Source organism: Macrotis lagotis, chromosome 1 (assembly GCF_037893015.1).
Source record: "Macrotis lagotis isolate mMagLag1 chromosome 1, bilby.v1.9.chrom.fasta, whole genome shotgun sequence".
NCBI classification, from domain to species: Eukaryota; Metazoa; Chordata; class Mammalia; order Peramelemorphia; family Peramelidae; genus Macrotis; species Macrotis lagotis.
This window is the reverse complement of record NC_133658.1, coordinates 177,354,267-177,367,946: the sequence shown is the minus strand read 5'-3', so window position 1 is coordinate 177,367,946 and position 13,680 is coordinate 177,354,267. Positions and strand designations below refer to the sequence as shown.

At 36.0% G+C, this 13,680-nt stretch overlaps 1 protein-coding gene across 1 annotated transcript in view; it reads left to right on the top strand.

Moving 5' to 3' along the window:
* ISM1 (isthmin 1) overlaps nucleotides 1-13,283 on the top strand; it is a 111,447-nt gene extending 98,164 nt beyond the window's left edge. Inside the window, exons 5-6 of the mRNA XM_074209434.1 lie at nucleotides 8,212-8,301; nucleotides 12,406-13,283. Coding sequence (XP_074065535.1) covers nucleotides 8,212-8,301; nucleotides 12,406-12,923 — 608 coding nt within the window. The 3' untranslated portion in view covers nucleotides 12,924-13,283. The remainder of the gene's footprint in view (nucleotides 1-8,211; nucleotides 8,302-12,405) is intronic.
* The last annotated feature ends 397 nt before the right edge of the window (nucleotides 13,284-13,680 follow it).

Below are 13,680 nucleotides of genomic sequence, written 5' to 3'. Positions count from 1 at the left end.
TATTCAGGGAACACTATATAATTACAAACTTCTATTGTCTCATTTTCTATTGTTACCCTTAGGTCCCTTGATCACCAGGTCACATTTCTGTATAACATACAACCATGTACTTCTTTCTGAGAAATTCCAAATTCCAAAGGGATAAAAATAAAAAAGGGATAGCATTTCAGGGAAAGAAAATTCTTCACTAGAACTTTCCTTTTTTCCTGCGCAAAGAAGTCCTATTCATAAAAGTGTGGTTCAGGACTTTGAATGAAAGGGTATTAAATCAAAGTTTGTCAAAAAATTTACAATAATAAATGTACATGTTAGGAAAAGGGGCATATGTGTGTATATGTATCTGCATTGTGTACATAAGTGTCTATATCTTAGGACATAATGGAAGGAGTGGCCCCCCTACTCTATAGGTCTGGAAAAAAACTTAGAAATAAATTAAAATGCTTTGTTTCTGTGACCAATTTTGGCCCTCCTTTCAATACCCTTCTTCCCTCCTGAAGTGATTGTATTTTTAAGGGCAGGAAACTTCCCCAGAAGAACTATATACACTGCCACCAGCATATAGGATAGTCTTCCTATTTCTCTTCATTTTTCCTCCAGAGACATATAGAAATTAAAAAAAATGTTCCAGTATCTGTGAAGATATATATTCCTTTCTAGGGGCAAGATACCACATTCAGAAGTTTCTTCCAGTCACATGACTCCATGATTTCTTTAGACTTAGACTCATTTTCTTAGCTTCTAAATTTGATCTTTGTTTTCCTAACCATACAAACTTTAGCATCCACTCGAATTAACTGCCAAACAATTTAGCATGTATACTAAGTAGACTTTTATCTTATTATATTTTATACCATAAAATAGATGTTATCAGTACATATTTTTTACCAGAGCAGATCCAAAATAAATTTTTATATATTATGACAACAAAAGCAACTAGCTTTTATGTAGCATTTATTTGCAAAGCCTTTTTATAATACATGTGTTGTTTCATTTGATCAGATAGAATAGTTAGGTTCCTGTCATACCGCTAATATCACTTGTCCTTGAGTCAGGAATATCTATATTTGAATCCTACCTCAGATACTAGTTTTGTTAAATTCTCTGAGTCTGTTTTCAAATTTATAATAATTAAGGGGTGAATTAAAGTCCTTTTTAGCTCTAAATCTGTAGTTTTATTAAAATCCTAACCATAATATAGATAAAAATTAGATCCTTCAGCCAGATTTTTTTAAAAAAATCACTGGCTCTGTCCTACTGTCTCAAAAAATAGTCTCACCAAGTACCTTGAACAGAACAAAAAATAACTCTTGACCCCTCTCATCTTCCCTCTCCCAAAATCTATCTTGTTTTCAGAAACTGGTAATTAATCTAAGGTTTTAACTAATAACAATTTAGAATGTTATCCTCTTTCTACCCAGAGATATTTACTATTTAATAAGGGGATTCTTGAATTGCAAAATCAAATTACGTACTAAAAATAGACTATAGAGATGGGACAAATGTAAGGTGAATATTGGAGGATGAAGAGGAACCTGTTCAGTATACCCTGAATGATGGACTATAAGCAATCACCTTAATCTATTTATAGTTCTAAAATCATAGAATTTGGACCTAGACAAAAACTGAAAAAATCATTCAGTTCAACTTTCTAACTTTTTCATGTAAGAAAAATAAAGCTGAAAGTGAGTTTGTGACTTTGTGAAAGTCAAATATGAAGACGATGTTAGAGCCAAGGCTAGAACCTTCCTACTGACTCCCAGTCTTTGGGGAGGCACATAAGTACGGACAATATGAAGAGAAGAAGCAATCTTCTCGATTTATGTTTAATGTACAAAGATCCTATCTTGTAGAAATACTCAATAACAAGCACAGTTATGGTTAAAAACAGACAATTTTTAAAGTGAAACCTACCACATGGAAAGCGATTTCTCTTTAATCCAGGTTATTGTTTTAGTTAAGGCAGTGGCTTTCCTCTTCCTAACCAACTTCAGGGAACAAGATGATGGATTCAATTATCCTATTATGAGAATATCCACTCACATTTGGTTTATTTTAAGCTTTTCTTTTTTGTGCTCTCACCATGGGGCTAGTAAAAATGATGTCTTGTCCTAATTCTTCTTACCTGCTCTTACACACATTGTCTTCTCTGCTACTACCTGCTCCAAGCTTCTTTGCTCCTAAGGCTTTCTGTTTATTCCCAAAATGCCATCATTTTCCATTTGGAAGAACTATTCCAAGGAGTCCTAGCATGTCAGAACTGGAAAAGATTTTAGGAACCAATTAATCTAGGGGTGAAGCCAGGAAGGCAGAAAGAAGTAGAGTGAGCTCGCCTCAATAATACATCTCAAAACAAGACAATCCACCAGATTGAATCCTGATAGGAAATTTTTTTAACATCACAGTTAGTCATTTTCCCAAACCAGATTAGCAGAGAGAAACAGAGAGAAAAATCCACACACTGGGAAATAGGGTTTAGGAGCACGTAGCACAACATGACTGTGCACTAGGGCAAGTAGAGGTCTTACCCACCTACCAGGACATCCCAAGACAAAGGGTCAAAGTGTGCATTGATGGGACTGGGCAAAACTGGTAGGAATGAAATGGAAACTGTTAGAGTGTCCATGAATTAAGAAATGGCTGTACAAGTTATGGTATATAATTGTAATAGAATACTATTTTACTGTAAGAGATAATGGAGATGGTTTCAGAGAAACTTAGGAAGACTTGTAGGGACAGATGCTGAATAACATGAGTAGAGTTGATTAGGACAAGACATCACAACAAAGTTATTTGTCTTCACAATATTGTTGTCATTATATAAAATAACTTTGAAAGACTTAGGGTATCTCATCAAGGGTAATGACCAACCACCATTTCAAAAGAATGATGCAATATGCTATTCACCTGCTATTACTGAGGTAAAAAACTCAGAGGGTAAAATGAGTTTTTTGGCCAATATGGAAATTTCTTTTGCTAGATTATACATGTTTGGAACAGGGATTTTGTTTTTCTTTTTCTCAACTAGAGGAGAGAAATAGCAAGTAAAGAAGGAAAATATCTGCTTATCAAAAAAGTACATTTAGAGAAAAGAAATTTCCATGTCTTATATCATGCAAGAAAGGAAACTGAGGTTTAGAAAAGTTAAATAACTTACTTCCTTACAGAACTATTTAAATAACTCAATGAAACCAGTATTTTTTTCAGGATTAACGAATTTCATCCCCCTCCCCATTTTTTACCATGCGCTTCCTTTTTTGATAAGAAGAGGAAACAAGAGCAGAATCCTAACATAGCAGGCAGAGAACTCACAGCTGAACATTAACTTTTAGCTCATTATGAAAACAAACTCTTAATGTATCACAGAGAAGGTTTTGAAAAAGAAAACAGATCGAATGGAAATCAAATAGTTTACACTCAAAGACAATTATTACACTCTTTTGCTCCTTTACTAAACCTAAAGTCAGACTGCAGGGATTTAAAATGGCAGGGGTCAAATGAAATTTCTCTCTTCAAAGTTACCAGTGATCTCTTGCTTTCCAAATACCTTATTTTCCCATGTTTAAGATGCACCTTAATTTGGGGGCCTGAAATTTGAAAAAAAAAATGTATTACATAAAGTTATTGAACTAAAGTTTTATTCATTATGCAATTCAAGGACCTTCTGCTCAGAGACTTCAGGCAATCTTTTGGGCAAGTCTGGTGTATGGACACATACTTATTCCAATCTGTTTCATGAACCTGAAGCACCAATGGTGACCTCCTTTGAAATCAGTCACTTCTTTTTCATCAGCTATTCGTCTTGCCTCCTGCTGAACCATCTTTGTGGACACAGGAATTCCACTTGCCCTTTGCTCTTCAATCCATCTCTTCAATTCCCTCTCTAACTCAAGCCATTTGGCTTACTTGCCTCTTATGGTCTTCTTCTGTCCAGGTGTTTTCAGTAGGATTTCTTCTTCCCATAGCCAGTCTTGGATTGTTTTTTCAGTTGGAGGAGGACCAAACTGACATTCAGCATCACGATTTCCATCAACTTTTGCAAACTGGATCACTTTGAACTTGAATTCAGCACTGTACAAAAATCTTTTCTGAGCCATTTCTGGGCAGAATGCAGAAAAACATAACTTAAAATACTGGTAACAAATGCGAAATGAAACTGAGCACAAAGATAACAAGCGCGAAAAAGTGGGAAATGCACGTAAAAAAAATCTACAAACCATTATATAAGAGGCTCTCAAGTTTTTAGACCCCAAATTTTTTGAAAAAGGGTATGTCCAGGGGTGGCTAGGTGGCACAGTGGATAGAGTGCCAGCCCTGGAGTCAGGAGTACCTGAGTACAAATGTGGCCTCAGACACTTAATAATTACCTAGCTGTGTGGCCTTGGGCAAGCCACTTAACCCCATTTGCCTTGCAAAAAAAAAAAAAAAAACCCTAAAAAAAAGAAAAAAGAAAAAGGGTATGTCTAATACATGAGGGAAAACAGTATAATGATCTTTTCTCAACTGTCATCCTTCTTGTGCTCTATAGAGTTTAACACTGTCAATTGCCTCTTTTTCTGGATAGTCTCTCCTAAGTTTTCACAACATTGTTCTCTTCTAGTTATATGCCTTTCTGACTATTATCCTTTCTTGGAATTTCTTCCACATCACCCTCACTTATTGTGAATGTTCTTGGGTTCCCTTCTTTTTTCCATCTTGCCTGGTGACCTTGTCAGTTCCTATGAGTTCAATTACTATCTCTATGCAGACTATTCTCAAATCTATACCTCTCTTCTGAACTCTAGTCTTGCATTACTAACTGCTTATTAGGCATATCAATACAACCCAAACTCAATATATTCAAAATATAATTCATCTTTTCCACCAAACCTTTCTTTCAAATTTCCTATTATTGTCAAGTGTACTACCATCCTTCCAGTCATCCAGGCTCACATATAAATAAAATCTATAAATCTCACGTATAAATAAAATAAATATATAATTTTTATTCTCTATTCCTTTCTTATATCCCCACCCCATAGATCCATTCTGTTATCATGTCTCATTATTTGTTTCCAACAATCTCTCTTATATGTCCCCTTTTCTCCACTCAGATAGCTGCTACCTTGTGTCAATCCTCATCATGTCACACCACTAATATTATAATAGGCTATTATAACCCCTCATCAAGGGGTTAGTAGAAATTATGTTTTGTCCTAATTCTTCTTCCCTGTTCTCATACACATATTGTCTTCTGTGCTTTACCTTACAATTATTAAGTAACTATTAGTCATTTGATTATATAAGTAATATTAATATTATAGTAATTATAATAATTTTATAATAGGCTTCCTTGAGTCAAGTCTTTCCCTGATCTATCCTCCTCACAAATGCCAGTGATTTTTCTAAAGTCTGACTAATACTCTCCTCCTCAATAATTTCCAATAGCTCCATATTACCTCTAGATTTAGACTGTCACCATCTGATTATTTCCTGCCTTTGCAGTTTTCTACTTTTGCTCCCTTCAGTGTACTTTATATACATATACAGTCATACTGAATCTTGTTCCTTACATAAGAAGCACCATACCTGAGTCCGTGCCTGTAATGCTGTCCCTTCTAGTTTCCCTAGCTTTCTTTGAGGTTCAAATTCTTACCATCTTTAGGAGGGCTTTGCTGATCCTTTCTCATTCTTGCCCATTCTCATCCCCACCCCAACACCCCTAGTGTCTTCCCCCTTGAGATTTCCTGTCATTTATACTGTGTGTATATGTATATGTATATGTATATGTATATGTATATGTATATGTATATGTATATGTATATGTATACATACATATAATATATATATGTATTTTCTAAATCTTGAAAGTTCAAAGTTGTTTTTTTGAATATTGTTTTCCCCTTTAAACTATGAACTCCTTATTGCAGGGACCATATTTTGCCTTTTTTTTTAAATCCCCTGTTCTTAGCACATAGTAAGGACCTAATAAATCCTTACTGATGGCGATTTTCTTTTGGTTTCTCTTTTTGTGGAAGTATGTTTTTTATGGAAAACTTGACAAATTGCAGAACACTAAACTTATTCTATGTGTTTACAGCAAGCAGATCTGAGATCATCAATCAATCATTAAATTAATCAATAAGTAATTAAGCACTTAGTATGTGTCTGCTACTGGACAGATGCTGAGAATATAAGTACAAAAATGAAATCATTCCAATCTATAAGGAGCTTAGATTCTAATGGAGAGAAAACATGTGTGACTATAAAATACATAAATCATCAATAATGAAATAAATATATAGCAACTTGTGAGCCTGGGTGAGAGGGCACTAGCAGTTGAGGGAAATCAAGAAAGGTTTCACCCAGAAAGTGATGCTTCAATTGGGTTTTGAAGGAAGAATGGTATTCTTGCGGAGAGACATGTGTGGAGGACAGATACAGAAGAAGAAATGTCATATGTGAGAAGTAGAAAAGACTGGTTGGATTGTAGAGAGAAGGAAGGAGAGTAATAACTGCTGATATTACAAAAATGTTTTAGGGCTAGCTCTAAAGCTAAACATCCTAGAAGCAACAGAAAATCATTTGGGCAGGGGAGTTGACATGGTCAGAGCTGCATGTAAGGAAAAAAACCACTTTGGTAACAATTAATATGAAGGACTAGAGAGGTGAGGGAGAAGTCAGGGAATCCAGTTAGGAAGCCATTGGAAAAATAGATGAGAGATATTGTAGTCCCAAATTAAGATGATAATCTGCCAGACAGAGAGAAGGGGTAAGATGCAAAGATTATTGTGATGGTAAAAAAATGGAAAGACTTGGAAACTGATTGATTAGCTATGTGAAGTTCAAGAGATTTAGGTGTCCATGATAAGACTAAAGTTTCTGGGAGACTAAAAGATGGTGGTACCTGACAGAAATAGGGAAATTTGGAAGAAGGAAGTATATGAAGGGAAATGAAATGAATTCAGTTATGGATATGTGAATAAGATTCTTCTAGAACAACCAGTTTAAAATGTCTATCCGGCAGGACTGAGGATAAAGACTGGGACAGGATATATTTATAAGTTATCTATCTGTCTATCTATCTATCTATCCACACATCTATCATCTACAAAGACATGATAGTTTAACTCAAAGGAACTGATGAAATTAGAAGTTGTAGAGAAACAGATTTAGACTCAGAATGTAGAAGAATCACCTAATAATTAGAACTATTCAAAAGTGGAATGACCTGCCTGTTAATGAGCTGCCTGTAAGGAGCTCCCTTTCACTGGCATCTTCAAACATTTTGTAGAATATGTGATAGAAGATTGACAATTTGGGTAAAGGATGAACTCCATAACTTTTAATGCCTCTTCCAGTCCTAAGATTCTAAGATTCCCTTAACCCAGTCAAAGAAGCCATAGAAGTAGGTAGGATCATATTCAAGGAATAGGATAGGTGTTGGCAAACATGAAAAAGTCCATCACAGGTTTTTGTCAATCCAAAGAGATGTTTTGCAACCTAGGAGAATTCTTGTCCTGAACATTGTTAGTTCTTTTGGAAGTCTTACTGGTATTCCTTGGTACCTTCAGTATAAGAAAAGATAGTAATAGCCTAGAAAAAAGGGATTATATTTCTTCCATTTTGTTTGAAGACAGTATCTCTAGTCAGACATCCCCCAGGTACTAGATGTGTAAATTTAACCCATTCTTTATTTCTGTGACTTCAAAATTGCAATATCTGCCATATTTCTCTATACCTGCTTGCTAGCATTCACTACTCAATGAAAATGAAAATTCTAGCTCCCCCCCAACTCTCTCTCTCTCTCTCTCTCTCTCTCTCTCTCTCTCTCTCTCTCTCTCTCTCACACACACACACACACACACACACACACACACACACACACACACACACTCTCTCTCTCTCTCTCTCTCTCTTACCATCCCCAGATACCATCTTGCCCTGGGCTCTACACTATAGGAAAACCAACAAGATGGAAATACCCTGGGGTATTTTCTGGGGTTCAGAGTTATTTGAGTTATGTTGCAATTTCTACTACAGCCATATCCTAGTTTTAGTATATTTTTATGCTCTATCTGCCTTTAATTTTTTTCTCTGTCCACAAATTCATGCCAATAAAGCAATGGGAAGCACAAAAAGATCTTTGTTTAGACTTTTGGTTTGGCTTTTTTTTAAGCTGTCTCTCTTTTTCATATGACTGGAAAAAAAATATGAGCTTCTGTCTGTGTTTAGGAATTGAAGACACCTTTCGGACAGCTGCCACAGAAGTAAGCCTGCTTGCAGGAAGTGAAGAGTTTAATGCCACCAAACTCTTTGAAGTTGGTAAGTTGCTGTAAGATTTTTATCCCAATATTGATTTAGCTTTTTTTCTTCTTTCTGCCTTTGCAAAACCATCTTTGGATTCATCTTAAGGCCTCATATTCCTTTCATTGGACCTAATTCTTCCAGAACATTATTTCTTCTCCACACATTCCCAGAAAGAGAATAGCAGAATTCAGACTTGAGCCAGAAAGTACTGGCTCTCTATCCCAAACCATTTCCCTGCTGGGGGAGGAGGGAATTAGTGGGGGATAGGTAGGAATAGGAAAAATCCCAAGTCTGGGCTAGGGTGATACTGGATTTTACTGCTTCAGTTCTGTAGCTTTCCCTTTTCCCAAACAAGGAAATCAAGGAAATCAATAAGAAAGCATATGAAATGAGGCACAGGAATATATAAACTCCCAGGTCTCAATTAACCTTAGTAACTGGTAATAGAACTAGTGTAAAATAGTTTTTCAGGCATTTATTCCCACCTTTTTCTCCTACATCCCATCTTAAAAAAACTATTGGTCACCATGTTGAATAATTTTTTAATTTGAGTTACTTTCCCTGCTTCCAGCTAGGATGCAACCAAGTAATAGGTAAGAGGAAAAAGACATGAATGGACTAGGACTGTGTACATATTAATTAGCTTGTAATTAATCAAGGAACTATTACAATCATCAATAGGGTTATAGGTGCATTCCTTATTATAGTCTATATTCATTCTGTAGTATCATTCAATCAAGGTTATGGTAGAAGGAAAATTATTGCAATCATGATTCCCCAGATTGAGGTTATAAACCATAATACTGTAATTGAACATTACATTCAATGGTGATTTCTTCTTGCTCTTTGGTCTTCTTTGCTGACTCACCATTTCTGTTCTATTTGATAGAATCCTTTGGCTTCATCCTGACTCTCCTTCTTCTCTGTCTTCTTTGGTGATTTCATCATCTTTCATGGGTTCAGTAATTACCTCTCTGGTGCAACATCATCCATCCCTGGCCTACTGGACCTCCCATTTTGGTATCCTTCCTATAGGCATCTCAGATTCAATATTTATTAAGTAGAGTTCACCATCTTCTCCCTAAATCTCTCCCACCTCTGAACTTCCCTTTTTCTGTTGGGGATATCATCATTCTCTATCCATAACAGTAATCAGTCAATTGCCAAGTCTTATTCAATCTCTCTCTATGTACATATTTGTCACTCTAATACAGAATCTCATCACCTTTCACATGGAATATAGTAATACCTCCTAATTGGTCCCCCTGTTTCTAGTCTCTCCCCCTCTGATACATTTTCTGCACAGCTTCCAAAATAATCTTCCTGAAGAACAGGTTTGACCAAAAGTTTATGTGATTCTCTCTTGCCTCTAAGAGAAAATAGAAACTTTTAAGCTTGGCATTCCAAATACTTTCTCAATCTAGTTCCAGATTCTTTACAAACTCATATCATTCTTCTTCACATACTATAATTCAGCCAATCTACCCGTCTTGTGGTTCCCTCTCCCTCTTCCATACCCTTGTTTGTATCAGTGACCCAATCACACTCTTGTTGAGAATGCACACACTTTGCACTTCTACCTCTTCAAATTCTTACTTTCCTTCTAGGATCTTGGTATTTCTCAGAAAAAGAGAGTTGTTTTCTATTTTCATTCATCACTTTGCCAACTGGCAGAAAAACTCATTCCAAAACATTGTCAGGGTTTTATTCTTACTAGAAAAATTCAAAAATTCCCAAATTAGTGGCTGAGGGAGCTTGACCAGTAGACCCTTTGCAGCCTTTCATTTATGATCCTATGAAATTTATGGACAGTGTATAGCAGAGGATTTAGCCATTGAATTTCAGAATATAAGAGCAGTCCAATGGTTCTTTATGTCAAAGCAAGTACTCCCATGTGCTTCTGTGTGTCTTAGACTATCTAGATAGTGGGCAATCAACCCCAAACCCAGTGTGTGTGTGTGTGTGTGTGTGTGTGTGTGTGTGTGTGTATATATATATATATATATATATATATATATATGTATACATATATATATATTAGTTCCATTTTTCTTTCTGTTCTTTCCCTCATTGAATCTCCTACTTTTCTTAAATTATTTCCCCAGTATCCCTTATTCCATGATTGACAATCATTGCCTAAACACTGTAATTATAGGTGCCAAATATATAGAACTTGAAGATCCATCAAATGCTACTTATTGTCTTTTTCTCTGTGAAAGTCTACAGAATCAGGATTAGGAAGAGAGAAGGCAAATATATGAAGGATATGAATCTTTTAACTATCTACATGATGGACCCAAAAGGTTTAGGGTCTCTGTGTTCAGGTATTAGATAATATTTTATCTCTCCAGCTAGCAAACTTTTTTTAAACAGGGGCTTTATAGAGGCACAATGCTTTATTCCAAAGGCATAATTGTAATGAAAATTAAAGACACTACAGTAGGACAGTAAAGCCAATATTTTGAAAGAAGAGTCTTCTAATAACTTTCAAATTATACTGCTTAATCTAGATTAAGTGATTTCTACAGTCCCTATCAGCTCTAAAATTCCTATTGGGGCAATGTCTTTTAGACATAAATATATTGGCTTAGTTTCATCAAAAAAGAAAATCAATATAAACCATACAATTTCTACATATGCAATCACAAATGTCACACTTTCAGGAAACTTCACCTGGGGGGGGGGGAAAGCAAACTCCTCCATTTGAACTTTTCTGATGGTGTTTGGAATATAGTTTAGTTTTGCTTTTGAAGTGCAAACCCTTAGTGGAAAATTTTCAGTGGCTTTCCAGATGTGTAATTCACAGGATCTATCATTTACTGTGATTGCTCAAGTAGCTAATTGAATCCATAAAAAGCACATAATTTCAAGCTAGAGGGAACCTTAGAAATCATTTAGCCCAGCCCCACTCACTTTACAGGTGAAGAAACAGACCCTTTCTGATTTTCTTCCTGTTATCCATATTTATGTCAAAGATACTAACATTCTACCCTTCGTGCTTGCTCCAAGCCTTAGCATCACCTTTGACTCCTCTCTGACCCCTCACCCACAACTGGTTGTCAAATCCCATCAATTTTACCTCTGTGTCTCTCATAGATTTCTCTTTTTTTTCCCTTTCAACTGCCCACATAATTAGACCAGGTTCTTTTTTTATTCTTATTTATTCCCTCTCACTAACTTCTACTAGGAACCACTGCCAGGTTAATTTTCCCAATGTAAAGTTCTAATTATATCATTCCCAAATCAAATCTTAATGGTTCCCTGTTGACTGCCAGATAAAATCTATACTTCTTATATTAACATTCAAAGTTCTCCCTGATCTACCTGCAATATTGTGTATCCCTTTGTACCCATGATGCAATCAAACTAAACTATTCATTATTCCTTCAACTTTTGAATTTATGAAATCCTACCCATCTTTCAAGAGTCATCTCAAAAATACTACAACTTCTACAAAGGCTTCCCTGATTACCTCCTCCCCCACCCCGAAAATGAAATTGGGGTTAAGGGACGTGCTCAGGGTCACACTTGAACTCAGGTCCTCTTGATTCCAGAACTAATATTCTACTACTGTGCCACCTAGCTATACCCTCCTTCCCCCCATTACAGTCAATTAGAAGCAATTCCTCTTTTTTCAGATCTATCACAGCATTTGGTATATACATCTCACATTCTACTTTGTACATTAGTTATTGCTACCCCTACACATGAGTTTTATCTCTCCTACTATCAGGGATAATATGTATTTGTCTTTTTATTAGTCAGTAGCACTCAATATTTGCTATGTGTGTGAATGAGCTTCAAAGAGGCTGTGGTTTAGCCAAGGCAAAAATGAGAGCATCAGCACTAGAACTTGGGATTCCTGGCTTCCACTTTTCTTTCATTCTTTGTTCAATGCTTGGAGAGTCAAATAAATAAAGCACTGTAATAGAGAGGAATTTTCTAAGCATCCTTTGATTTCCAGGACAACAAGAATTACCAGTTATAATTTTTTTCATTCATTTTGGAGAGTTATTCTTGATCATTCTTGGTTCTAAATTCATATAGCAGCTTGACTAGATATAATATGCCTTTGGGGTTCTGCATATGATCCAATGATTTTCCCTTGACCTTTTTCAGACACTGACAGTTGTGAGAGATGGATGAGCTGCAAGAGTGAGTTTTTAAAGAAGTATATGCACAAAGTGATCAATGATCTTCCTAGCTGCCCTTGTGCCTACCCAACTGAGGTTGCCTACAGCACAGCAGAAATCTTTGACCGTAATAAGCGGAAAGACTTCCGCTGGAAAGATGCAAGTGGACCAAAGGAGAAGCTGGACATCTACAAGCCCACAGCCCGATACTGCATCCGATCCATGCTCTCCTTGGAAAGCACAACCCTGGCAGCCCAGCACTGCTGCTATGATGACAATATGCAACTCATTACCAGGGGAAAAGGTGCTGGCACTCCAAACCTGATTAGCATCGAGTTCTCTGCAGAGCTCCATTACAAAGTAGACATTTTGCCCTGGATAATTTGCAAAGGAGATTGGAGCAGGTATAATGAAGCCCGGCCTCCAAATAATGGTCATAAATGTACAGAAAACCCTTCTGATGAAGACTATTTCAAACAGTTCCAAGAAGCTAGGGAATATTAATAGGATGGGTCTATTCAACCTTTAGGGAAAGGAGTAATTATATACCTAGGACCTGTGACACAAAATTTCTGCACTGATCTGCTTGAAATGGGGTTAATCTTCTTCTTTATAGTATATATGTATATTTGTATATAATACATGTGTATTTTTCATAAGGTACAGTATGGGTCTGCAGAGAGCCATGGGATTTTTTTATATGAAATCATATACACCCCTGTATGCATATTGAGAATATTGTATATGGTGATTAAACCTATATGGAAAGGAAAAAAAAATAAGCCAGGAAAATAAGCAGGAATAAGTAGTTGGTGTGATTGAACTCATGCTTTGACCCAGTATTTCAGAATATAGGGAGGGAAAGGGCAAAGAAAGGTTAAAAGTTTTAAACATTATAAACAGTTTTTATATATAACTTATTTAATATGAATGTGACAAGCATAACTTTTCTCTGGAGCTATATTAATAAAAATATTTAGTCACATCTCTAAGAATAGAGAAAGAAATTGTCCTGGGGGAAGTAGAAGAGAAAGGGAATATTAATGACTTTTTTAAAAAAAACAAACACAAATGCCAAAAATGAAAAAGAAAAACAACCTCAAACCAAATATTATTTAGTCCTAAGGCACCTTCTTGAGGTTCAGGTTTCCATAGGCCCCTTGTTTCAAATTAGTGCTGAGTTTGGCATTTCATGGCAAATCTAGGGCCTGGTTTTTGCAATGCCATCAAAAGCCTCTGGAATATAAGGTCATTATTTGTT